The 24471-nt window shown below is 33.1% G+C and overlaps 1 protein-coding gene across 1 annotated transcript; it reads left to right on the forward strand.

Annotated features, from left to right (window-relative positions):
* Window positions 1-9572: 9572 nt before the first annotated feature.
* Window positions 9573-22333, forward strand: LOC130612077 (uncharacterized). The gene is made up of 9 exons (XM_057433366.1): window positions 9573-9687; window positions 12633-12862; window positions 14938-15063; window positions 15646-15750; window positions 17303-17480; window positions 18167-18358; window positions 19353-19576; window positions 19791-19868; window positions 21412-22333. The coding sequence occupies exons 1-9, from the start codon at window positions 9588-9590 to the stop codon at window positions 21805-21807; spliced, it is 1629 nt and encodes a 542-aa protein (XP_057289349.1). The 5' UTR covers window positions 9573-9587; the 3' UTR covers window positions 21808-22333.
* Window positions 22334-24471: the final 2138 nt, after the last annotated feature.

Here is a 24471-nt window from a genome sequence, read left to right on the forward strand (position 1 = left end):
GGCAAGCTTGTGTTAATTCACGTGTTACCCAGACTGCACCACGAAAGATGTTTTGCTGCCGGGACTAGATTATTATCGGCACCACGAACGACGAAATACGCAAAAACGCGTTGAAGCAGCAATGGGACTCCAAGATCTCTCTATCAATGGAAGACGCTAAGAAGCAGCATCAAAAGGCGCAAGAAAACTTGCATCACCGGACACGCCAAGAAAGTAGTCACGCATGAAGAAAGGCCATGACAACCTGAAATCCAAAAGTTCGTCGACACAGAAGAATTTTCTTTGCTATAAATGCTCGCAGAAGCGATGTCATGGAGGTAGAAAGTGTGCTGCTCGCAACCAAGAGAGTTACGAGTGTGGCAAGCGAGGCCATTGCAAAGACAAAGCACCCTAATTTTAGCAGCTACCAGGAGATTTCCGAGACTAAATCGACATCGGAAGACACCGGGAGTTCATCGGGCAACGACGAAGAAACGTTAACAGCATTGGTTAAACGCACCCTGGCTAGGAAACACATCGCTACACGCAGGGTAGGCAAGGTGCGTAAAACAAAAAAACTGTGAAAAAGTTCCGCTCGAAAACTAGGTGGAATTAGTGATACAGAAGCGTAGAGTGAATTCTTTATCCGATACAAGGCTGATGTTAGTGTGATGCCTCTATCATTCGCGGAGCAGTTGCAGCTTCCCATCTGCAAAACGAAAGTGAAACTTAGTGAAAGCAAATGTGATCCACGACGATGTCCTTATTAGGGACCAAAACGAGAGAGGAACACCACAAAGTTATCTCCATCATACTAATAAGACTATCAGAATCGGGCATGACTCTCCTCAGACAAATGCTTGTTTGCCAAGAAAGAGGTGCCATTTTGGGGAATGATTGTGACAAAATGGTATACGTCCAGATCCAACGAAGGTTGATGACCTGAAAATGTCGGATCGACCGGATCTGTATCTTTTTTATGCTTGATGCAATCTAATGAGGAATTTATACCTACTTTGGCTAACAAAACCAATTTTTGGTTTGCGACAGTTTTTGGTTTGCATTTGCGACAGTTAACCAAAAAGGATGCCGAATTTATCTGGTCAAAACAATGCCAGCGTAAGTTCGAAAAGCTAAAGAACTTGCTTAGTAAGGACGCTTTGCTTTGTTTTTTTGATCCGACTCATAAGACATTTCTATACACTGATGCCAATGTGAGTGGTATTTCCGCTACAACAACAATAGAGCGTAGATATGATCAGATCGATATCGAAGCATTTTCAGTGGATTATGCCCTTAGGAGAGTTCGAACTTATCTCGTTGGAGGGCCTACAGCTATCGTACTAACTAACCACAAGCCGTCGGGGAGCATCTTTGCAAGCACAAGATCTGTTCAAACTGATCATATTAAATTGCGTCACCAGGACACTGATTACGAAGTTCAATGGCGTACTGGCAACGTAAATCCCGCTGACTTTATGTCACGCCATGCTATTCCTTTCCAGAGAATTCCAAGGAACTAATTTCTCGTCTCCAAAACTAAATGAAATGGTAACTCAGAAAATCAACACATATTGAGGATGCCAACTCCTCACAAAGAAATCAACAAAAAAGCCCGTAACTGCATTTGGTTCTAACGAAACCGCAGATGGAAGACGTCAACATCAATCTTCTTGATCCTATGTCTAATAAGAAACATATTCTCGTTTTCAAGATAGTAAGATTAAACAGTGCCATCAACGCAAACAAAGCCATTACTGTCAGCAATAGATTACGGACACATAAACTATGGGTACCCTGGAAATCACCGAACTGACAACGTTCTTCCACACCTACTTGACCACAAACGGTGTTTCACACGGAAACTGTTTTTTGCTGAAACATTTATGCGATCCATTGGAAAGGCCATAAAAGTAGCATTCGAGACGAAGCAGAACCGTGACCAGACGTTGAATGATCTCTTGTCAGGTTACCGCTCAACACCGCACCCGGCGAGACCGGTATAGTTCATTGAGAATTCCAAAAAAAATTATGCTTGGCAACGGGCAAAACGGACACTTACGTAATTACTCGTATTCTCGATTTTTCGAGTTAATCTTGTTCGGTTTATTTATCACTAGTCGTTAAAGACCTGTTGAAATATCCATTTAGGCAATAGGACATTAAAAAAATTGGTTCTTTAAGACTAAAATGATTGACATTATGGACTATGTGGTCACTCTTACGAAGTTTAAAAATACTATCTATATCCCGCTAGCCCCCCTACAGATTAGTAAATTGCATTTAAATGAGTTAGGTCAATAGCTATGACGTCATCAACACATCAAATTTTACCGTACGGAATTTTAAAAAAATTGGCGCATGCGCACACTTTATTTCTAGGTTTCCTCCGATTTAAATGGCCGTGACGTCAGCATTGCAAATCCAAAAAAAATTGGCGAAATTTAGTTCATTCGTTGCCTGTAACGTGTAGAGGTTGAAACGATGATCAAAATAATGTATAGGATTTTAGATGTTGTGCTGACGTCAGCAGTGTAGTGCAGATAAAAAAAAATCGCGAAATTTAGTTTATGTGTTGCCTGTAACGTTGAAACGCTGATCAAAATAAAGTATAGGATTATATGTTTTCGACAAACGACTAAGGTGATATGAAGGTTTTAAAATTTTCGCTGAAGTCAGCAAAGATTCGCCAAAACACAAAAAAATTATTTTTAGAAATGTTCATACCAGTTGCCTTCATCGTATATATCTTGAAATGCTGATCAAGAAAATGTATAGGATCATGTACTTTTAACAAACGGTTGCACAGATATTAGGGTTTGAAGGTTTTTTGATGACGTCATTAACCCGTCCATTCCTAAACGGATTTGTGGACCGAGGTTTGGAAAAATTACGCTAATTGGTCCTTGGTGGTCCTTAGTTACTCACGCGGTGAAAAATCATTGGCGTCACCACCTCGTTTCCAAGTTATTTGGCCTCAAAGTTTTAGGTGCACTGTAATGGCTTCATTAATTTAATATAGGATATTGACGTTAAGGTAGTGTTATTGACGTCGCGCTGTAACGTCAGAAAATTTAACATATTAGACATGCATTTTGGTTACTTCAAAAAAAATGTCGGTAACATCAAAGGAAAATGAACATATCCACTTTGCCTGTTACAGACACACTGCTTTTTTACCATAATCACAACAAACACAGCACAACAAACAACAAAATAGAGTAAAAATAACTTTTACCTACTCAGGGTGAATTGAGAATTAGCCTGTAGTAGGATGGTTCAGGAGATAATTAGCTAGCTAGCTACACACAGACACATAGCTTCCACATTTTTTTTTCGATATTGATTGTAATTAAAGGCTTCTGTGTGTTATTCAAAACTGACTATAAGTAAGTAAAAGTAAGTATATATAAAATAATTATTTATTTGGTAACAGGATTAACAAGACTATTCTACACTACAGTCAGGGTAAAGTAAGTAAGTATAAGTAAGTAAATCACCTTTACGATAATTCATCGTTTTACAATGTGGGAAAAAGGGAGGTAATAATGTGGTGTTTTTTAAAGCTTACCTCTTGAAAAAAATCAAGTTGACTTAAATCGCTTTATAACATCTTCAGAAAAAACAATGTAACATTTATTTTGTTAGAATCGCTACAGTATTCAAGAAACCAGACAATGTTTACCTCTTTCACCTCACTTGTTCCCCATTTTGTAAGTGAGCATTTAGCAGTATAATTATGCGTCTGACGTCACTAGTTAGAAGCTCACATTGGGACCCCTGGGATGAGAGGCGAACCTTTGTGCATAGGATGTGATTTGTAAAAAAAAAGCTCCACAAGTTTGATGAATAAGGACAAATCATTTTCTAAATAATAATATGGCTTTATGGTGGTATCTTTTTTCAACTTTCCCAAAGATCCAAAACAACGAACTATATGGATGAAACTGATTGAGAGAGAGGATACACTTCCAAAGAATTTAAAGATCTGCGAAGCTCATTTCACTTCCGAGTGTTTTGATTTTAAAACTGAGTTAGGAAGATAAGTCTGATAACTTTATGCGATGTATTCTCAAAGCTATTAAAGGCGCTCCAAGATTGAAGCAGACTCAAGAAAACGTCAGCTATTTGTAGCACCTGCAGAAAAGCCAAGTAGGGAACCATCAAACTATTCACAAAGTATTCCTGACTTAAATAATATTTAAAATTGTATATATAATTTTAATCCAATTCTTCTTCTTCCCTCAATGCCCTTGCAATGTCAATTTTGGGTACAGGTTCACCATCTTTATATTCAATTTAAACTCTCTTCGGCTTAGATAACATGTCTTTTATTTTATTAACAATTCAACTAAGAATCACTTGACAAACTCCTCTACCTATCCTATTATGCACCCCACAAGTAAACTGTCTATAATTTGCATACCTAAAAGTCCTGAAAATATAAAATAGTGCTTATATTTACTTTATATATTTAATCCTGTAAATATGTTAAAAGACTGAAAACATTTACTTGTTGGTTACGTTTTCTCGTCCTGGTAGATGACTCGCATTTGTGTCATGCATTCCTACTAAAGACACTCTGCTTCGCTCTGCATTTTCTGCACCACGTGCTCACAGCAACATCAACATGTTAAGCAACTTCTTCTTGATTAGTATCCTCATCACAGCTCTCTCAACTGGACTCTGAGTCAGTACTTGCTCTAGTATATCGCCTGATAGGCTCAAATTGAAATCCTACAACATTTTCCCTGTTGCTCATTGTTTTGTTTTTTTTGCTTCACAACTTCTGGGTATTGCAATTGAATGCTGATTTCTCAACCGAACTTAGTATTCATTTAAAAGTTTCCTGATATTTTTAAGGTACTCATTACCCATGAATTTCACTAGTAAAGTGTGAGTAAAAAATTCCAATGCGGAAGATAATTTACAACAGGTGACGTTAGAGCACTCAAAGGCGAAGAAATTTGTGAAACAATATGGCGGATGGTTTAATTCTTGTCGGAGGTGAATTTTTAAATCTTTGAATAGGCATCATTAACTTATAAGTGCGAATTAAGGAAAATAAATCTTTATTTTCGTAAATCACATATAAATATTAGCCAATTTAAGTCAACTTGATTTTTCTCGGGTGGTAAGCTTTAAGAGTTTGTTTTCTCCAGTTTTTTAACTTCTTCGATATCAATTTCTTTCAAATTTTCAGGAAACGTTAATAATAATAAGATACAACTTATGTGTACTTTTCATTAAAAACAAAACGCGTCAAGAAAATCTATCACGAAAGAACGTGTTTTCTTCTTATTAAACTCAGCTGCGATGGAATGTTAGTTTTTCTGAACTATTGTAAAGGTGTATTAGGTGGCATGGCCTAATTAGGCGAGTCATTTAGTCAGGCGTCACTTAACTAAATGACTCGCCTAATGTGAATTAGGCGACCTGTAGTCTAACTAGGCAAACAAAAATGTATATACCGTTGTAAATATGTTGTATTCATTGCGTTTTGCACTACAAATTTTATGTGAATCAAATCTGTCTTTGCAGCAAATTTTGACCAATCATCGTCTTATTTGCATCTTGCATTGGCAGCTTATGGCCCAAGCCTCATATGGCAATCTTTGTTGTTTTAAATAATGGACTTTAGCCACCCATGCTGCAAGGAAAATATATGGCGGACGAAAACGTGGTACAGTACAGTTTGAATGTAACCTTCCACGTAAGCGCAACTCGCATAAATAATTACTTTCATAATAGACTATTGTCTTTTAGAGAAAATAATTACACCGCAAGAAATTAAAAAGATCAGGGAAATGTTTTTGTGTAAATAACAATAACCTGCATGTGACGATGTTTAGAATACTTTCGGCGCGAAGTCTATAGAATTTGTAAACAAAGCAATCTTATTTGTTACTTAAAGGAAGATTTAAAATATCTTATATTTTCAGAACACGGTTTCAATACATTGTTCATTACATACATTGCTTTAAATTTTTTGTAAAACTGTAACTTGCATCAGTAATTGTGACGCCGATCTGAAAAGAATTGAGAAAAAACAGGATTCGCGTTATTGCCGTAACTTCCTCCTTCTGTATGAATATTATAGTATATCATATGATATTATATAATGGTGAAATTCGTTTGCTTAGCTAAAATGTAATACTGCTTACTATTACTTAAATAGTCACTTTATAGGAAAAATGCATTGCAGAATATGTTTGTCATAACTCCCTCCTCCGTTATGATATAACATAATTTTTGCCTATACTTAAAAAAATTTGCACATGTGAGACATACAAGATGTAGATTTTTTTATAAGGCTGCACGAAAAGCATTAAAACAACACTAAATTTTTTTAGTTTTTTATGAGTGAAAGGAGAATAACGTGCTGTATAAGTTTCAAACAAAATAATCTTAACCTGCTGTATAACTTTCGAAACAACACGATATTCTATATATTGAAACAGAAAGGAATAATTCTTGCATATAATTTCCAAAACAGCACAAGAAAACTTTTTGCTGCATAACTACATAATTTGCTAATTCAAAACAAGAGAACAAAGTTATTCATTTTTTTTAAAGGAAGGCGAATTATTCATTTTTTTTAGCTACAAAAAATCATTAATCATCTGCATGCGTGATGTGAAAATATGCTTGTCGTAACACCCTCCTCCATTGTAGAGACAATTATTAAGAATCGCACGCCTTGACAACATAGAAACACTTTTGGCCATGCTAAGCGTTGCATGCCTAGCCTCTTCATTGATTAGACTGTCAAAACAGGATTGTATATCATGTTTTTAAATTGTGGTAGAACAAGGTGGAAAAGCGTCGGTAAATGGATAATTACTTTCATGCACAAAGACTTGTATTTTAAAGTTATGCTGCTAAAGTTATTCCTTGCGTTTTGTTAAAAAAAAAAGATCGCAATAAAATGTTCAAAAGTCTTTTAAACAAAAAAAGGCGCATGAAACTCATGAAAACAATAGTTTTGTGTGCAATTTCTTTCGCGTAAATGATTTGTTGAAAAAAATACATAGCTTAGAATAAAATGCTGAGATATATTTTTTAAAACGAACTAAGTTTGAAAGATATAAAGAAACATGCACAAAATCATTTTTAAAAACAAATAGTTTTTGCACGATTAATTTTAAACTTTCACGTAGTTAACAAATCACTAAATTTTATTACTTGCGCTAATACCTAAAGGGTTTTTATTTTCAAAAAGTTTTAACGATTAAACTCACAGTTATGAGAAAATATTACAGTATTGTTTCATCGTTAAGCTTTTGTTAAATCATTCTGATCAGAAATTTTTTGTGATTTTTTCTTAGGAATGTGTGAAAAGCCATTAAATATTGTAATGTCTTAACTAGGTTACATATGCCCTTATTAGCCTACCGTCGCCTAATTAGGTGTTTACCCTGACTGTTTTTATATTTGGGTGGTGAAGACAAAAAATCATCATTTAAAAAAATAATGCAGTGTAACACTATTTACAATAAGCAGGAGACCACACTATGCCAGAACTAAAGAAATGTGATGTGAAGCCACCTTTAATACACTGAACTATGACCAGTAACAATTTAGAGATTTATATAAAAAATATAGTATGTTAACTAAGGTAAGGTAATACGCCATTCTCCAATTTCATTCCAATTATAAATTTAAAGTGATGTAATCTAATAATGGCAGATATGGTATGTAAACAAACCCTAAGCGTGATTTAACACGCTGGGCATTATTTTTTATGCCAAACAATTAATTAAATAGTTTTTTTAGTAACATATCAACTTTATTTATATGAAAAGAAGCAAAATGTGTTTAACGAGTCAATTGTTGTGCTAAATGCCATCAATTTCTCAGTGCCATTTTTGTAAAAATAGTTTTACTAGTACTATAAAATGCCTAACACATTCCAGCGAAAGCGATATGATATAAGCGTAAACAAGTTAGCACTTGGTTATAGACTTACAGCACATGTTTTCTTCAAGCTACAGATTTGTTCTTTTTCACTTTGAGATCAAACATAGCTGCGTAATGAATACCGTTTTTGGATACAATGTCATTCGAACGCTTTAGAATGTGGTCAGTAAATTTGTTAAAATCATACACTCTATACATCTTTTTAATGTTTTTTTCTTGAACCAGAAATAGTGCATCTTTATGAAAATATGCCAGTTCCATATATGTCTGTAACAGTCAAACTGGATGTGTTCATTTTCCTTTGATGAAGCCGAAAAATGCATGTCTCAAATGTTAAATTTTCTGTTGTTGCAGCTTGACGTCAATAACAGTACTTTAACGTTAATATCTTGTATTAAATTAATGAAGCCATTACAATGTACTTAAAACTTTGAGGCCAAATGACTTGGAAACAAGGTGGTGACGTCAGTGATTTCTCACTGCGTAGGTAACTAGGGACCACCTGGGACCAATTTGGGTAAGTTTCCCAAACCTGGGTCCCCGAATCCGTTTCAGAATTATTGGGTTGATGCTTCATCAAAAAACCTTTAAACCCCATATCTCTGCTACCATTTGTTAAAGATATACATGAACCTATACATTTTCTTGATCAGTGTTTTAAGATCTATACGATCAACCTAACGGGTATACAAATTTCTTAAAAAATTATATGTTTTGGAGGGACTTTGCTGACATCAGCAAAATTTCTAAACCTTTATATCTCATCAATCCTTCATTGAAAACATAAGACCCTATACATTTTCTTGATCAGCGCTTTAAACTCTACACAATAGAGGCAACGTGAAACAAGGTTCTAAATTATGTTGTTATTTTTTATAGGTTGCTGAGGTCTCAAAATTCAAATATATAACGCTTCTTTTCATTGTTATCCTGCCTCAGTGGCTTTTTCCACAGGCTTTATAGACTAGTTGTTTAATAAAACGACATACATCTGCTCATATGGCTAATTAGCCACTTATATCAGTGACGTATCCAGAGTATTTTTGGGACTACCGTTTTCTTTAGGTTAGTATCTCCGTGAAGCACCACCATGGTTGTTGCCAAAGGGAAAATGTTGGGTTTTGAGGTCTCTAGATTGCCGGAAAATGGCTTTGCGGCACTCAAAACAGCAAAATTTTGTACATTTATTTCTTACATTTTATTACATAATTTTATGTATTTTTCGTTTTTAGTCTTTGTTGCTGATAAATATATTGCTGATAAAAAACCTGTTAAAAATTAAACATTACACCGTGGTGTCCATGATAGATAACTTCTATTGTAAAACAACAAAGACCGTATTAGTTTTTTTCTTTGCATTTTTTATTTTTTTGGGACACGAATTTAGGATCCCATACCGGTTAACCGGTAGCAAAACCTCTCTGGATACGTCTGTGCATATGGCCACCCAACAGTGAATTATACGGTAAATTGAATATCTTTTTTGCTCAAACGTTTCTTGTTTTGGGTTTTGTTGAAGCAGAACAACATATTTGGAACTATAGCTTTAAATGGCTATGGGAAGGTTAGCCCTTTTCGATTCCACCCACCAATCAAGCAGGTAGTTTCAATGTGCTATTTTGTTAACCAATGTGTGAGTTTCACTAAAGGTGACTATTTTTTTTGCATAATAGAGACAAGTATATAAAATGGGAAGTGGATGTTCTTCTCCTTTACCTGATCTACCAAGCAACAATTTTATGGCAATCTCTCTTCATGCATGGGACTCTTTTATTGTACTATATGGCGGTATGTTTAATTTTTAACTATGAAAATTTACAATAGAAGAAAATACATTTTTATTTAATGGTATTAAATCAAGGTATGTTAATTGCTGCTCCCAACATTTAAAACATTTTTAAGAATTTCAGACTGCCTTTGTGTTTTGGAAGTGGACATGTTCAAAAAACATAGGCAGGATATTGGCCAATTGTGAACATTAGTATGCCATGCTAACTTTTTATCTCTGTAGCTGATTTGGTATTTCCAATAAAAATCTTGAATACATATTTGAAAAATAGAATAACAAAATTTTATAATAGTGAAGTTTCCATCCTCAACTCAAAAAAGAGAAATGATAAGAAAGTAGCAAGTGTTTTTTTTTAAAAAATGATAAAAAGCTTTATTAATGTTTGAAAATTTATTTTTTTGACTTAAAACTTGGTGCAAGCATAGTTTTGGAAAATACGATCACAATTTCTCGGTTATTTTTTATGAAGCAAGCAAAATGATAAATCCGTAACCGAAAACATTATAAAATGTTAGGTTTTTATCTGAAGATTGCAATTGTTTATTTTTTTCATTTGAAACATAAATCAATAAAAAACAAGTTTCAACATTATGCTACAACATGAAATAAAAATTACTCAGATTTAAACACCAAAAAATGATAAATATGTAACTAAAATAAAGTTATTGTTCTATACCTTAAACATTAAATATATGTTACTTTATTGATCAATAATTTAATGAAGAAATGGTTCTAGAAAATCATCCTTTTAAGAAATTAACTGGGTAAGCTTTAATTAAGGTTTCTAAGAATAAATATTGGTGATAAACCTGTATGTTACAGGTTTATCACCAATATTGTGTAATTGATAAAAATGTAACCTGGATTGCATTCTCGCTACTTATTTATCTGTATATTGATACAGAAAAAACTTAGGAAAAATCTTCTTTCTTACTAAGTTGCCGAACCTAAAAGACAATCCTGGGTGTTAACAGCCTTTATCATTTGCAAAATTGTGTGATAAAAAGTAACATGACTTGTCTACTTATATATCTATATATATCCTTATATGAGATATGCTTATGAATGTATCAATATATATATCTTATGCATTAGTAATGTTACTCGTTTATCTCAATACAATCTTCTAGTTATCCTCTGAAAAATTGACAGCTCAAGTGATAGAATTAAAGTATGTTTTTACCTTTAATGACAAAAATTAATGTATTAAAAATTCTAAAAAAAATTACCCTGCATGTTACATTTTTATCCCTAATTTTAATGAAATTTACCTAAAATAATTATTACAATGTAGTTTTTCCATAAATTACTAATCAAATTATGACTAATTATTATATTATAACTACAAATTTCCAGTCCAAAAAGTAACACACTCATAATATTGCCCTTGTTACTTGGTTATCACATATCTTTCCAGGAATAGTATTACTTTTCTTGTCTGATGCTATTTTTAGCTTCGAATAGGATCAAAGCACGCAGTTTTGGATGTTATAGTGCTACAAATCATCTTAAAACAACAAAATATATTTAAGTAACAAAGTTACTTTTTTGTCAATTTCCCGGCATAGCTTAGATTTTGGAAGAAAAAAATAGTATATATCAGATTTGTTGCATGATTATCATTTTTTATACAAACTTTCGTGAAATTCAAGGAAATAATTTTTAAGTTATAGCTAAAAGATCAAATTTGGCATTTTTTGAATGTTCACATCCTTTGCTATGTTTTTTGAACATGTCCAAGTCAGTTATTTTTTTGTGGCACTATAACTTGTGGTTATAACTCTTGCACTTTGTGCAAAAAACTGTGGTTTGATCGTCCTTGGCTGCAATTTAATATGGATAAGTGAATCTTACTATAGCCCCAGCCATGTGAGGGAGAGGGGGAGATGACACATACACATAGTGTAGGTTGTTACATGCTGCAGGGAGTTGTCTGGTAGAGCACAGACCCTAATTGGATGGGCGAAGCTCAAAAATGATCATTAAATACTCCAGGACTACCAATCTAAGCTATATGTCCCCTCTTGGAAATAATAAACAGGGTATATCCCTCAATATTTGTGAGGCTAGCCATGTAAAGTATGCAGTTTGAGATTTTTTTAACATAAAAATCCATTTTTAGAAGGTTACAAGCCCTATCTTGTTTGCTCAAGTTAGCTTTTGACATGCCATAACTTGCTGATGTACTCAACCCTTTTTACGTAACAGCAAAATTTACCCAATTTTTAAATAAGAAGCTGTACTCCATTTTTACATGACCTCTTCCTTCTCCCGTAAGTTAAAAAGTACTTTTTTAATGTTCCCATGTTTAGGTTTGCACTTTTAGTCTTATACCTTAATTTCATTAATTTTTATAGAGACCTTTTTATGAGGTATTTAGGAAAAATGCATTTACAAATCATTCATATATTGTGGCTTTACTCAAAGATTTTTTGTGATTAAATCTTTTTAGGAGTTTTTGCACATGGCTCTATTTTTGCAACTTTGCCAGTATTTTTATGCAACTTTAAATTCTGTCCTGCTTAAAGTAGTTTGCGAACTTCACAGGGGCCAGTAATTAACTGTATGTGAAAAAAACAAATGGAATCAAATAAGAAACAAAATTTAGTTCCTAAAAATTGCATGTCAATTTATTATAAAAATTGCATATCCATAACAATAGAAAATTCCATGCTATAGAAAAGTTCCAAAGGCAGTAAAGCAATGGTTTTATTGAGAGGGGGTTATGCAAATAAATTAAGGTGTGCTATTAATAGCACAAAAAATACTAAATTTAGACACTTTAATTAGACACTTGACATTTTCTTTTAGTAGCACCTGTGCCAAAATTGCATATGAAAGGCATAAAATGATGATAAAGCATTACCACCATACATAAAGTTCCCGAAACAGTTCATTCTTTCAATATTATAATTAGAAATTTATAATACATGTGTCTGTATAGGTCAACCTGAGTTGGATGTGATCAGACATTCCATTGTGCAATTCTGGTCAAAAGGAATACAAGAAGAAAAACCCAAATTTGCGAGTCCTGAAAATCCTAACGCTGCAACAAGATGTTACAAATTCAAAATGAATGGCTATCCTTTTTCTCTTGGCGACAAATCATCATCTATTGAAAGCCGGAAGATGTGCGCAAATGTGTTATATGGCATGTACAACTTAGGATGGAAGGTATGTAACCTGAAAGGTCCCAATAAACATGAAGAGACACAAATTATTTAAGGTCCTGCTTTCCTGGGAGTTTATTAGGACCCCATCCCCTTTATATTAATTTGCAAAGAATTGAAGATCACAAAATCAGTATACCCATTGAAAGTTAATGTCAATTTATTCTGAAGTAGACTCGCTTTTATAAAGATATATAACTCATCTCTATAACAGATACTTTAAACAACACACCTGCTTTTATTTGACTTTCTCAGTAAGTAGCTGGTGTTTTCTGGATGAAGGTCCAATCAATTTTTTACTTCAGATTAAAGATTAAAGCTTTGCATCGTCCCAAAGAGAATTGAAATTGTATATATACAATTGTCTGATACATTATCATTCAGTGTTCTTTGTGAGTTATATCATCGTACATTTTTCTTCTTTTTAAAATACACACAAATGAAATATAAAGAAGAACAAACAAACTTTAATCTGACCTTGTGATCAGTAAACATTGGCATGATTTTTTCAAAATAACCCTGTGAGGATTAATTTTGAGAAATTTAGTAAAAAAGAAATAAAAAAGAAACAGCCTTCTTCGTTTCGATTTTTTTTCAGTTCATAAACAACTTGTTTCCGTGAGATTAACAAGCTAAAAAGTTTTATTTTTAACCATTACAACTTAACACGGCTTCAACATGATAAACATAAACCCCCTTTTTTATTTTTTTTATTTAGTAAATCTTAGCATAATGCCACGCCTGTCGTTAGAAAGTGACTGGTGATTTTTGTGCCATTGGATAGCCATGCAAACTCATGCAAGGGATATAATATAAAAAAGACTTGGAAAATTGTATAAGAATTGTTATTGTTTTCAAAAAATCTTTATGATTTTGAAATTTGAAGTGCTGTTAATTATGCATGTCCATATAAAAAGAAATATGGAAAGTGTTAAATTGATGGTTTTTGAAACTTGCTTGTACCTATTGGATGCTCCAACCCAAAACCTTGATACTAAAACTAAAGCGTCGTACTATAGCAAATATGATTTTCCCTAGAACTTTGTCCCAGTATCAAATGCTATGAAGGTAGATGCATTGCAGATTGTGTTTAATCTAGTCATTAAAAAATCACTAAGGTGTTAAGATAATAAATGTATTTTGTTGATATATAAACATCATGTATCTTTTTTTGAAATTTTTAAGTGAACATTTTATATTTCTTTTAATTTGGAATAGGATATTATATATATACCATTTTTTATGCTTACCTTTGCATTAATTAATTACCTGTGTCAACTTTGCTTTACCCCTTACCTTGAGTTGACGTCATGTTATGGAAAGAATCAAGTTGATAGAAGCCCGTGGAAAAATCTGCTTAAGCCAGAGAACAATGGAAAAGAGAACTGCCACTGGAATTTTAATAACGTCATCAGCAAGGACCTGTTAATACACAAAAACCTGTTTCATCTATTGTGTAGGGCTTGAAATGCTAGTCCAAATATTACATATGACCATGTGCTTTCAACGAACATTTAAATAGATATTGGGGTTTAAAAATTTTGATGAGGTCAGCAAAAACTTGCCAAAGAAAATTTCCTTTTAAAGAGATATTGAGGTTCCAAAACGGATGGGTTGACCCAGTATTGACAACTTGGCCTAACATTGGTTTTAGCTGGTCCTTAGTTACCCACGCAGGAGATGACGTCAAATATTTCCACTTATTTTTAGGTTATTAAGCCTTAAACATAAAAGTGCAATACAATAACCTTACTAATGATAATTCAATTATGGACATAACAAATAGCCAATCTGTCTGTAAACAAATAAGACAAAAAATGTCCCCTTTGCAAAAGTCACAGATATTTACATATATTTATTGGAGATATTTGAACTCAAGAGAAATTTATTTTTGACATGTGAGCTAATAAACTTCTAAACCAAAATCTGAGAATATCAACACAGAAGGATTTTCACACATTACCAATCACATTTTGTGTAAACATATTGTAAAAAGGTTGTAACGGTTGACTTTAATTTACAATATTAACCAAGTGCATTTTGCATAATCTAGATTTTTTACAGCCATTTTTTTTTTAGCTTCTAGTTTCCAGTGATTTAAGCCAGATGCAAGATTTGACTACATGGTTTTTCCAAAGGCAAACATTGATACCCAACACACAAATCTTTTTCTCAATTGGCATCTCTTCATTTGATAAACTACAGGTAATATTTTTTTTTTTTGAGAGTGAGTGCCATCTATTTGTTGGATATCTAATAGAACATTTAGAATAATCTACACATTGTTTTTGTAGTGAGGGTTCAAAGATATTCTATATCTATCTATCTGCATCTATATATTCTAAACACATTTTGGTTTCTATGTTTTCAAATATTCACTTCTGAAATTTATTTCCTTTGATATATCACAGCATTTTGGAAATATTTGAGAGAAAATAAAATATTTGAATCAAACATTCAAAATTTAATAAAGAATGAAATCTTCAAAATCACACTGCAAAATAAATAACATGACGCAACAGTTTATATTTAATTACAATATATTTGATCTTGAAATTGAGATTCGAAAGAGAATTCAAAAATTAAGGAGTTTTTTTAAAAAACAATAATGCCACAAAAACAGGACTGCCTGAGTTAGAAAATTATGCTAATTTAACTATACTGAATTTAATGATAGATGAGAGACCAAAATATTTTTTTTAAAAAAAAAAATTGATTTTCATATCATGACTATAATCTAAAGGGTCAGGATTTAATAAATAGGGAGATAAAACTATTACTTTCTAGATTAGCAATTGCCCAGTGCATTTACATTCCGTTATAAAAGATGTATGCTTATCATGCTGGACAAATGGTTTGAGAGAGAAAAATATCTCTGACAGCACCTTTGAGGTAGTGATTTTTGTTTTAACTTAAAAATATTACCACTATCTCTCCAGTCATTGTCATCAAATAATACAAATATTATTATGTCATGAACAAGCAAGTTTATTTAACAGCTGTTATTAACAGGAAATCATCGAAATAACCTTTGGTTAGTTTTAGTTCAGGAGATATTAAGGGATCGACATTTGCCAGTCAGATAATTTGCATGGAAGCAATAGATTGATAGATTGATAGATCCTTTTTTTTCTAAATGTTCGCTTGCCAGAAGTTGAAAGGAAATGCTGATATCAGCATTCTCTGCTCTATGGTATTTATGGTCTCTAATACCTTTCTTATTAATCAACTGGACTTTCCGTCTATGACCTTAATTTTTCCTGCTTATAAACTGTTATCTTCTGTCTGTGTCATAGTTGGTTATGGCCTATTTGTGCTTTTACACATGTTGTTTGAACATTTGTTTCGTTTCACAGACGTAAACAATGTAAAAATCATAACATGGGATTTTATAGAAATATTGCATGTCCATAATTTTTTTTAAAATCCTAGGAGCGTGATATGCAGTTGATAAAGCTTCAGTCTCATGAGTATGGTCTGTAATCTCATTTCTGTCTGTGTCATAGTTGGTTATGCCCTATTTGTGCTTTTACACACGTTGTTTGAACATTTGTTTCGTTTTATGGACGTAAACAACGTCAAAATCATAACATGAGATTTCATAGAAGTATTGTATTAATTCTCTATACAGAAATTGTCTTTTTGGGTGCCGATGCGTAGCGTGTTTTGAGATTGAAACACTGGTTTTATTGTATTATTTTTTAATACAAGAAGAACTATAATAGTGACAGCACTGTCCGGTAATGAATACACTACACTTTTTTGTCAGGCATTTGATGATTAGATGTTTTCTTGAGATATTGATCAGTTTCAATTGGTTTGCGGTATACTGATGAGTCACCACCGTTGCCGTTGTCTAGGAAAAGAGCGCACCGTTCGCATATTCAATTGTAAATTAAAATTTTAAAATGTTCATAAAATGTGTCCGGATGCGTCCAAATGACTTTATTCACAATTTTTTCTTAATCCTAGGAGCGTGATATGTAGTTGATAAAGTTTCAGTCTCATGAGTCTGCATAATATTTCAGCAACAACAGAGAAAGTTGGGCCATCTATAGCCACATCGACAGTTTGCGTAAGAGGTTACTGTCGAATAAATGCCATGTTTTTGTTAGCACTAGTACTTCTATCAAGAACATTAGTGTTTTTGTAGGGTATACTTACTTTGTTCTGATACTCATTTCAAAGTAATTCCCTGATAATATATAATTTATATTCCGTTATTGATACATTTGTGTGCAGTGAAGTAACTCAAGCAGTACCATACACTCGTTGTCTTTGATTTATATGTTTCTGATAAATTTTTAAACTCTCCCAAGTTTTTACAATGATACTTGCAATTGCCAAGTGGTATAATATAGACCAAAATTTCAGTTTTTATTTTATAGCAGAACTTGTTTTACTTAAAGCAAATTTAGTACAAACTTTCCTATCCCATGTTTAGATAAAATTTGAAGGTAATCCATGGCATTATGTGAATAAAGCCGAATCTATCATGGCTAGACATATGTTGAAGCAAATTATTCAAAGTCTGTCTGCTCGTCAGTGGCTTCTATATGGAAATAGTAACTTGAAGTCAACAGCCGACACGTTGTTTTTTCGACATGATCCTACACTGCAAGGTAAAGTTAGCTTAAACAGGGCAGCCACTGGTTAATCTCTTAGATTCTGAAGTTTCTTTTAAAATAACACCTTACATTATTTCTCATGTTTTGTATATAATATCGGATGAGTGATTTTGCACTCATCCGAAATAATTTTTATAAGGATACTTTAGTTTATCGCATCTTATCGAAAAGTTTAAAAATGGTAAATATGTTTCAGAATGTCCTAAACAAGTTGTCAATTAGGTTATAAAACTTTGGGAGGTGGGATTAAGCCTGTGGTACATTACTGTCACAACTTTAGCGCGAACATTTATGCAAGTAAGGTAGTGGTTGGCACAGAAATAAACTACAAGAAAAGAAAACCGTAAAAACGTCTTTGTGTCATACCTCAGTTGACTTTTTATATGATTCTTTTTCTGTTTTCCCTTTTTACGTAAATTATGAATATTTGCTGAATAAAATTAAGCAGCCGGTGCGAAATTTCAGATCTAAATGTTGACTAAAGATGGGAGATTTAAAAAAAATTCTACAGTGCTTATAAAAAAAATTATATACCATCCTAGTGTTACATAGGGCATGGTTTTATATTGGCCAAGGAGGCGGTTAAACCGGTTCATAATTTGATTGCTCTGCGAGGCAAAAAAGAAAACAGGAAAAACTGCCTTTTAGTTAACGTTTTTTATATAAATTTTAATTTTTAGGTGAAATCGAATTTTTATCAGTGAGCTTAAATAGGACAGATCGATTGCGATTCATACACATGCCTGATGGCATAGTAGCTGGCTTGGAAGAAGTTGTCCGACAAATTTGGTACAACGGCATACAAGATATTAAGGATGAGCGACCTGTTTGTTATGAGTTGAAGTTAAAGGGTAACCCTTGGTGGGCGTCAGGTGAGCGTTTAAATAATAGATGGGATGATTTTATTGCATTGTGAGTTACATCGCCCCGAATCGTAAGCAAAGTTACTTTGTCGGCATTCTTTGATATTTCCAGAATTGATTTGTTGAACGGCAGCCGCAGGCCTTCGAAATTCTTGAAAGTGATTTTCTATATTTTTTACACTTATTTTCTCATTCTTTGTTTTTCAACCCTTTCATTATTTATGAAGTTTGTTCATTTTAGGGTCTGATGTTAAAGTTAAGTCTGGATACTTAATTTTGTTTCATAATGAGTTTTTCTTTGTTTAAATCTATTTATCTTTGATAATTTTAGGAATAGTGTAATGATAAAGTTTATGTCCTGGAAAATGTCAAAATTCTTTAGGAAAAACCTTAAGGGTTGTTATCTCTTTTCTATGGCAACTCTGCAGTGATTCGAACTTAAAATTTACTTTTTTGTTTACCAAGTCGCAAAATAATTATCTGCATCAATTATTGTTCTGTATGGTGGACGGAAACCAAACGTGGTAGAGCTTGTTCGTTGGTTTATTTTGCTAATAATGCACTAGAAGTAGTCATGATGTTAAAGGACTTCGATTTCTTTATTAAAGTGGAAAGCGTGCAAACGGCTATTAAATTTTTTAATTTTCCACCTCTCGCTTGTTTTAAAATTGTTAGCACAGACAGCCACCTTTTTAGGTTTTCTTCACCCCGGTAATAAATTATACCACAATAATTTATGTTTTCAATAATTTTGTCACAATAATTTATGTTCCCAATAATTTATACCACAATAATTTATGTTCCCAATAATTTATACCACAATAATTTATGTTTCCAATAATTTATACCACGATAATTTATGTTTTATCCCTAATAGTTTATACTGCAATAATTTGTGTCCTTAAGGTATTATACTTTACGTTCTAGTTATTTAGATGGGCTTGTGTATCAACAATAATCGCGTGTCGATGGTAATTCACAAAGGCTGTTTGGGATTTTTTAGGGAACGAAGCTATCACATCCAGATTATTGATCGTAAAACTTATGGAGAAACTCAGTTCATACGGTTACTTCGTAATTACTGGCTTGGATATTACTCGAAAAACTAATGATAAGTCGCTGCTGCTGTTTCAACGTGGAGCACCTCTTCATACCAAGTTCATGTGTCTTTCTTTAAATGAAACTGATAAAATTCGCCTAATTAATGCGCCGAACGACGTAAACTCTGTAAGTTAAATTCAAATTCCCTTTATATCACCCGTAACCAATCTTCTCTCTCTTTTCTACCCTTTGCTAAGTGCAAAAATATCGTTATACATTGTCAAAGGGTAGAAAACGGAATAGGAAGTTGATGACAGGGTTTTTTGAATCGTTACAATTTAAAGCCCCAGAAAACTATCATTTGAATGGCTTACTTTATCAATGCTTTGTATTTCTGTAGGTTGGGAGAGAAATTATTAGCAAATGGGTGCTTGGTGTCCAAGAAGAAAAAAATGTGTATGGTGGCGTCACATATCAGGTTTGAGTATTTATTTACCAGTTGTAGAAACCGTGGAAAATGCAGACATTCACAGAAATAATTTTTTATATATATATACTCAAACACAAAATTACAAAACTAAAAGAAGTCGAATACAGAACTCTATATACCCCACGATAGAAAAACCTATCTGTGGGGTACTGCACATAAATTAGATAATAAAACTGTGAGAAAATTAAAAGAAAATACTGGTGACGAGGTTGAGGGGGTTATTTATAATAATGGAACATCAAATCGTTCAGATGATTTTAGAAAAACAATAGTGGTTTTTAGGTATAAAACAATTTTGTTCTGTATTATAAATATCATTGCCATAGAGAAGTAAATTGACTAGTTGATCATCCGAATTTATGCTCTCTAAGGTGACTAAAGTTTACGCGCAATCGGGTTGATAGTGCTAGTCCACGAGGATCGTGGATTTTATATGCAGAACGCATTTTTGGACTATTAAAATTAAGAAAACCTGTTTTAAATTTCGAGATTGATAATAAATTTTAAATCAGTCCCAAGAATTTAAACTTATAAATTGTAAACTTATAAGTAAACTTATCAATTTAAACAAATAAATTTTGACGTCAGCAACAACCCATCCATATTTTTAATATTTGTTATTTCGTTTTCTCTTGCGCAAAACTTGAAACGTTATTCAATTTAATGTGGTATAGAATCATTTGCTTTTGACAAACGTTTATTAGGGTTTAAATGTCATTACACCCCTTTGGTTTCAAAACGGGTGGGTTGACCAAGACTGTGCCTAATTTTGGTTTTATGTGTCCCCTTTACCATTTTAGTTACTGTTTTTTATTACCGTTTTATTGTATTCACGTCAAAAGACATGTCTAATTTGCTAAGTGCATATCTCCTTCCCCTGTTACTGGCTCTGTTGGGCTATTGTTAAAGACTAGTTGTAAAGCCAATGGAAACACCCGCTTATAGGCGTAGAAACAATAAAAAAATAACTGTGTTCAAACATTTTGCTGGAGTCAGTATTGGCAGGTCTATACAGAAAAAGAAAAAAAACTACTTTTTTTTTGCTTGAAACGCTGATCAATGTAAGGTACAGAATCGTGTGTTTGCGATTGAGTTATTGAGATTTATATGCTTTTTGATCAAATCGTCAAGCATTGATTTCAAACCGGGTGTTTAGTTTTGGCAAGTTAGCTGTATTTTGGTCTCAGGTGGTTCCTAGTTTCCACGTAAATTCAAAAACAATGCTAAGGGTTCAATAATCTTCAATAAGCAAGGCATTAACGTTAGGCAACTTGGGAAACATGATTGCGTAATGTTAGATGGTTAATTTGCTGTTTACCAAATGAGGCGTAACAGCATCCTTTTTGTAAAAGTCACACAGACAAACGGAAGTAGCGTATTATTACTGAACAATCACATACTTTGAGCAGATATCCTTTTTCTACAATGCGTTCTCTGTTTTTTCAAAAACAAGGATGCATCCCGTGATATTTGTTGTTATTTAAAACATCATTCTCCTTTATGCTTTTATATTCCAACTGCTGCATTTTAGGCTAAACTTATTGGTAATCCTTGGAGTACCATATCAGGTGACGGAATTCACGGACGGGCACTCCTGCTTGGTCTGCTTAATGCTTTTACTTCAATGGGATGGAGGTTGGTCTGTTCGGCTGATGTTTCAGCAAAATATATCCACCAGGATAAAGGACCGGATTACCCGTTGGATGTTCACAGCTGGTATTTCATGTTTGACGAATCTATGCAACAGCAACAGCCGGCTCCATATGGGTATCAGATTCCTAATGAACCCTACCCAATCACTTCGCCGATGCCACATCCATTTGGTCCCAACGCTCCAACCGCAAACCCTAGTGCACCTCTTTATCCAACCTTACCAGAAACTGTTGATCCTGCTCCTCCAAGCTATTATGATGCAATAAAGTCATGATAAATACACTCATATATCAAACACATTGCGCTTCATCATATTCAGTCAAACCTTGATATTAGAAGTATCTTGTTGCTGTTGAACAAATGTTACCTGCACCTAACTTAATTGAAATTGTAAATATCCCGAATTATGTTATATATATCTGCAATTCATTATCAATCAAAGATTTTGATTGTCAACGAAAGAAATGTCTGGGTCAAATATTCTACTTTTTATCAGTGGCAAATCAAATCAACCATAACTTCTGCTTATAGAATGTAATTTTCCGCTAAAAGTGATTAAGATTTTTTCAGGTAAGTTTTAAAGTCATTTACGAATTCCAAATATTGACCATAGCTTTTTTTAAGAAAGGAATTTCGAATTTGTTTTTTTATCGGTAACTATTATTTATTTGTCCTTATTTTTAATGGATTGCTTATGGTGGTTTCGCACATATTTACATGCAAATAATTCTCTGTACATAATCTTTTTTATAATTTTTTTGTGTAGCACATATCCAAGTAAAATAATATTCCATGTTCAATTATGTCTTATCCTTACAATTTTCATGTATTTGTGTCTTTATCTCCACATTCTTAAAGTTTCTCTGTGCGAAATTCCAGAAAGTCCTTGCATGGTCAATGCATGGTTGGAATAAGAATGATTAAACTGGTATGTGTTTGGTACTTGGTAAGGCTGTAAGTATTATTATTATTATTATTATTATTATTATTATTATTATTATTATTATTATTATTATTATTATTATTATTATTATTATTATTATTATTATTATTATTATTATTATTATTATTATTATTATTATTATTATTATTATTATTATTATTATTATTATTATTATTATTATTATTATTATTATTATTATTATTATTATTATTATTATTATTATATTTATACAGGATATAACCACTTCAGTGATGGAAACACTATTATCAACGTAGGTCCTGTGTTCTGAATTTATACACTAAGTATACATTGGCATTGCCTACCCAATTTCCCTCACATACCATGGGTTGACCCGTAGCTGTGATGAAGACACTTGCTAAACAAGCCCGAGCTGTGGACCGAACCACGGACCTTGTGACTGCGAAGCGAACTCCATAACAACAAGGCGACACGCCACATAGGTTGTAGGTACTTGGTAGTAGGCTGTAGGTACTTGATAGTAGGTAGTAGGTAATTGGTAGTGTGCTACAGGTAGCAGACACTTCGTAGTAGGCTGTAGGTACTTGGTAGTAGGTAGCAGGCTGTAACTAGCATGTACTTAATAGTAGGTACTAGGTACCTGGTAGTAGGTACTTGGTAGAGTAGGTAGCAGGTATAGGTAATCATTTTCTATCTAACACAATATAATACATCTATATTTCCTACGAACTAAGTTACTACCACTAATTTACAATCGAAAAGTTTCCGAAATCGTGGCTAAGCCGGATACGAAAAAAAACCCATTCTATGGGGAAACATTTCCTTAGACCCAGCGCTACAGCCACTAGCCCTTTAAGGTTAAGGGTATCGTTAAAAAATACACTGATATTAACAGCAACATTATAAACTATTCAAAATAAAACAGCTTATCTTAACGGTAATCAAACAGTTTTAAAGTGTACGGTTCAAGAAATAATTGACATGTAAGCGCTTTCGTGCCTTGTACGCCCTTTAAAAACTTAAAAACCACGTGATCTACCTTGGCCATACATACGAAAATAAACTCAATAAGCAGTAGATAACGACGAGGTTTAAATGATGAATTTGAAAAGTTTAATGTCGGAAAGCATAAAGACTTGCTATGTTTTAATGATGATACTTCGGTTATTAATATGATTTCTTATCATTGCAAGCTTGTAATAATGTTATCATTATCTTGACTGCATCATCAAATTCATTATTATCATCATTATTGGTGCTAACGCACGTAAAGCTCTCACTTAGGTACAAAATCTAAGATATAAGTCCTATTTTTATGCCGACCGCTAAACAGTTTGTAAAAACACTGCATAAACCAAATCTTGGTATTAGTTACGGGAAATAGCTAAGCACGGTCTTTGTTACGTGGGGTCATGCATGAAGACTGAACCTATGGCACAAATTTTGAAAGTATGTACAGGGCGCTCAATATTGCCATGCTTTTCGAAAGTTCTTGAAAGAATATTGTTTAATCAAAGGCTGCTTACCCCAGCGGTATTCATTAATCTCTCAAAGGCTTTTGATACTGTAAATCATAACATTCTTTTATCTAAACTAAAATCTTACGGTATTCGATACAACCATATAAAATGGTTTACAAATTATTTGAGTAACCGAAAACAATGCCTAGCCCACGACGATACAACGACGCCCTTTTAACTGATAAAATGTAGTGTTCAACAAGGGTCCATTATTGGACCCTTACAGCTTTTGATTTACATAAACGACTTACACAATTCTTCCAAACTGTTGAAATTTATTGTTCTACGGCTTTAGCTGGTAGAACTATAAGTAGACTCCTTTTTGTCTCCGTTTTTACTACCGAGACTAGTGAAGCACGGCAGGATACCAGTAAGTGTAGCGGTACAGGAATTATTAGTTTTTGAGTGTTATAACAGACTACTCTGTTGCACAAGGTACAAAAACATACATCGTTTTGCATTACTATTTTATGTTCAGTTGGTTTCGCTAGTAACA

This window comes from Hydractinia symbiolongicarpus, chromosome 10 (assembly GCF_029227915.1).
Source record: "Hydractinia symbiolongicarpus strain clone_291-10 chromosome 10, HSymV2.1, whole genome shotgun sequence".
In the NCBI taxonomy this organism is placed as follows: domain Eukaryota; kingdom Metazoa; phylum Cnidaria; class Hydrozoa; order Anthoathecata; family Hydractiniidae; genus Hydractinia; species Hydractinia symbiolongicarpus.

Coding starts and splice junctions, on each gene's coding strand:
- LOC130612077 (XM_057433366.1), top strand. CDS start 9,588: ATGGGAAGTGGATGTTCTTCTCCTTTACCTGATCTACCAAGCAACAAT. Junction 15,064..15,645: donor CTTCATTTGATAAACTACAG/GTAATATTTTTT, acceptor ATTACTTTCTAG/ATTAGCAATTGCCCAGTGCA. Junction 18,359..19,352: donor TAACCCTTGGTGGGCGTCAG/GTGAGCGTTTAA, acceptor GGGATTTTTTAG/GGAACGAAGCTATCACATCC.